This window comes from Mirounga leonina, unplaced genomic scaffold (genome assembly GCF_011800145.1).
Source record: "Mirounga leonina isolate KUSES-001 unplaced genomic scaffold, KU_Mleo_1.0 Mir_151, whole genome shotgun sequence".
NCBI lineage: Eukaryota > Metazoa > Chordata > Mammalia > Carnivora > Phocidae > Mirounga > Mirounga leonina.
This window is the reverse complement of record NW_023270377.1, coordinates 35,815,813-35,820,003: the sequence shown is the minus strand read 5'-3', so window position 1 is coordinate 35,820,003 and position 4,191 is coordinate 35,815,813. Positions and strand designations below refer to the sequence as shown.

General features: G+C 40.3%; 1 protein-coding gene across 1 annotated transcript; it reads left to right on the top strand.

Annotated features, from left to right (window-relative positions):
- Positions 1–953: 953 nt before the first annotated feature.
- On the top strand, positions 954–1,575 carry LOC118011780 (60S ribosomal protein L21-like). Its single transcript, XM_035006620.1, has one exon. It carries the CDS (start codon positions 967–969, stop codon positions 1,447–1,449), a length of 483 nt encoding a protein of 160 aa, XP_034862511.1. The 5' UTR covers positions 954–966; the 3' UTR covers positions 1,450–1,575.
- The last annotated feature ends 2,616 nt before the right edge of the window (positions 1,576–4,191 follow it).

The following is a 4,191-nucleotide window of genomic DNA, read 5'->3' as shown; positions in this document are numbered from 1 at the left end:
GGGAAGATGGCTGTTCGAGGTAGGTCTGCCGAGGAAGTAGGCCCTGCGGCAGGGATGAGTGTTTGGGAGCCTTCCTGGGGAGTGCTCATGGGATGAACACCTGTAGAAGAGGAGGAAGGAGGGGATTCGACAGAGGGAGGAGTTGGACTGCAGTGCAGTCTTCATGGAAACCTGGACCAACTCTCAGGAGCATCCTGAAGATGACACGGTGTCTCAGAGTTGACCCAAGTGGTGGCAAGAGGGCTGGGCTTTTCTACCCCCCGAACTGATCAGTCACTGAGTATGGGAAGCTCCAACAAGGGGCTGGGACACAGTCAGCTGAGGCAATCCGTGAGCATGGCCGACAGCTGAGGACTGTCTCCTGAGGACACTTCCAGCAGCTGGGGAAATGCGTCCTTCATTCCTGATGGGAAACTGATGTGGGTGTTGCATCACGGTGTTCGCCATAATCATCATATTTCTCCTAATAACAAAGGCTCAATAGGACTGAGCACCCGAGCACCAGGGTATCTCCTGCTGACTTTTGTGAGGAAGTCTTTCTGTGGAATATTATTCAATATTATCCAAGAATCTGTTCCCCATTGCCTAATAACTTAATATATCATGAATCACTGAAATAAGCCATATATAGAATTGTAATATAACAAATTGTTTATATATAAACTTAAATAATATAAAAGGTCTTTGGAAATTTTAGTCATTTGTCTTACCCATGAGAGAGATCAGATGATTTATATTACTGCAAGTTTATGTAGAAATACATCGATTTTTCTGTTTCAACCAAACTTAGGCACTGAAGCTGAGCATTTCCATGGTGTTTTGGATTGGAGATGATGTTTTTCAAGGGACTTACTCATTCATGGTCAGATTTTCCTGGTTATAATGTTTTAACTTCCTTGGACTTCACTGAAAAGAAGTTTGTATAGCCTTTCAGCCGGAACCGCCATCTTCCAGTAATTTGCCAAAATGACCAACACAAAGGGAAAGAGGAGAGGTACCCGCTATATGTTCTCTAGACCTTTTAGAAAACATGGAGTTGTTCCTTTGGCCATATACATGCGAATCTATAAAAAAGGTGATATTGTGGACATCAAGGGAATGGGCACTGTTCAAAAAGGAATGCCCCACAAATGTTACCATGGCAAAACTGGAAGGGTCGACAATGTTACTCATCATGCTGTTGGCATTGTTGTAAACAAACAAGTTAAGGGCAAGATTCTTGCCAAGAGAATTAATGTACGCATTGAGCATATGAAACACTCAAAGAGCCGGGATAGCTTCCTGAAGCGTGTGAAGGAAAATGATCAGAAAAAGAAGGAAGCCAAAGAAAAGGGTACTTGGGTTCAACTGAAGCGCCCCCCTGCCCCACCCAGAGAAGTGCACTTTGTGAGAACCAATGGAAAGGAGCCCGAACTGCTGGAACCCAGTCCCTATGAACTCATGGCATGATAAATGTAAAGAAAATAAAAGACCTCAAGACTGTAAAAATGTTTCTCTCAATTGAATAGAAGTGTGGTGTCCTTTCCCCCAAAAAAATATTTAAAGCAAACTTTGTGTCCTAAAAAAAAAAAAAAAGAAGTTTATATAATGTGAGACCTATTTCACCCTATAATTTTAGAGTTCAAACTTTCTACATCAATAAAATTACTGCTTTAGGAAATTTCTGAAGAAAACATGGGTGCACAGTTTTGAAATGACCCCTGAGGCGGAGAGGCATTGAATCTCCACGTGCTGTGGTGCACAGAGGGAATCTGCTCACTTCGTGCGATCTTCGCATTTGAGTCAAGGGGAAACACCTAAAGATACCACAGTCAAAGGCTTAGAACATGGCTCAGATTTAAACACAAACAAAGGGTAATCTGGCCTGGCACAGTCTGGCCACGGCAGCAGTGTATCTGAAGGTTATGTTTTATGTTTATTAGCTCCATCCAGATGGCGTTTTATGTCCTTAATAACTTTGTCCCTGACTAAGCCATGAACCTACCATTTGACAAACACAGTAGGAAATGTCTATCAGCAGAAATGTCATTTTATAATCAGAAACATCACTTGAACGATTTGGAATACATTTTGAAAGAGTTTGATTTCTTTTATATGTCATTGCCTACAGTTATTTGTTGACAAACACAGCTTTTCCAACACGAACTGAGATTCAGTGAGCACCTGGAAGGCCTTTAAAAGAGCTACATATTTATGCTAATATTTTAGATGAGTAATGGCTTACATGGTAAGAGATCAGACTGCTTTGATGCACATTTATTCATCTTTATGTGCCCACAAAAATTAGTGTATAGTACATATTAATATTCCAGTGTCACAACAGAGACAGAAACAGCAGGTCTGAGGTCATCCAGTGAATTTCCCGTCCTCTTGGTTTCTCCTGGCTCTGCACTCAGAACTCTCTGTCTAGATCAGCCTACACACTACATTTACACTTCTCTTTGGGAAAGATTCGTATCTTTTTTGTGACTGTCCTTTATGTCTGTGACTAAATTCTGCTTCCAAATTTCAACCTTCTTGTGGATAGCTGCTATGGACCCCTTATCTGTGCCTCTTTCAGAGCGCCGGTTTTAGACATTCCATACACATTTGTGGATTTTATTGAAATAATTCACTGCTTTTCTCCTTAAACTCTGGTCTTTAACTGCTTTGCAAAAAGTGGAGGGATGATTTTTAATGTCAAAAAAATTTTCTGCATTTACTCTTTTGCAAATTTCTCAGGGGAAACAAAAACTCTTATCTAGAATTTCTTTAGAATGAATTTAGCTTAGAAAAGTAGGAAAAACTGTGGGGTTTTTAATTTGTTAATTTAAAAATGTGTAGTGTAATTGATGCCATCGAATTTTTAATTTTAAATTCCCTCCTTCCTTTCCTTTTTTTCTTGCTTCATTTTTTGATTCAATAAACATTTATTCAAGTGTCTACTGTGGATCAAGAACCATGCTAGGTCCTATACAGGCACATAGTCATTTAAGAAAATTGTCAGTGTTAAAATTTTTCTTAAAGAGTTTTTTAAAAACCGTTTATTACATATTATAAAAATCTGTGGTGTGCCAAGCACTATGGTACCCATTTCCTACACTTTGCTTGCCTCACCCCTTTTTCTTAAACTTGGGAAGTTTCTGTCCTATATTCTCATAGTTCCTCACAAAAAAAAAAAAATTTAAAACCTAATGAAGTGCTCTCATCACAGTTCATGGGAGCAAAACTTCCAATTATATTAACTTATTTTTAAAATTGTACTAAATAATAAAACACGATCTTTACGATTACTCCATAGTTGTCTGTATTTTAGAAAACTTCGCCTAGATCCTAAGGGACATGCTCAAAAATTATTTTAAGGGGCAAATTATCCTCCTGAGAACAGAGTAAAGAAATTTTCACACATTTAATTAGTCCACACTAGCCAGGATGCTTATGGAAGGATTGAGGTTCAACTCTAGGAAATAATGGCTACAAAGAGAGATTCGAAACATGGCCATGTAGTAGGAAGTACATTTAAAATCTCCCACACTAGAGATGGCTGGGGAAGGACTAGGAATGTGACGTCCTCACAACGTGTACATCATCTTGACTGCAAGATGAGTTCCTTCCCATTTATGCTCCTTTGTAGCTTCGTCTATGATTTAGCATTGAATGATGTTTAAGAACTTGTGGATAGCTGCTGTTTAACAAAATTTAGGAGAGTAAACAACTTGAAAGTCTTTGGTGGAGAGTGACTATGCTCCTGTACCCATTTCCAAGGTGTGGGGTTTTTTTTCCCACCACACCACCAGTTCTGTGACATCAACTGGGTGTCCTGCAGTCAACTCAATTCTGATGTTACCTACCTGGAGATAGCCTCAGATCCCAGAGATTAGGGGCTCAGTCCCACAAGACTGCCATCCACTTCAGGTGCCAATCAAGTCTAGGCTGCCACCTGTGCTTCTGACCAGACGGACCAGCCATAGATTGGAGGTTTTGACACCCATTCTTGGGTTCAATTAATTTGTTAGAGTGGCTCACAGGACTTAGAGAAACGTGGTGCTTACTAGATTCCTGGTTTATTATGAAAAGATATCTCAGGAGCAGCCAGATGGAAGAGATGCCTAGGGCAAGATATGGGGAAAGGGCGAGGAGCTTCCCTGTTCTGAATACGCCACTCTGTACATGTTCACCAACCGGGAAAACTCTCCCAATCTCATCCCTTGG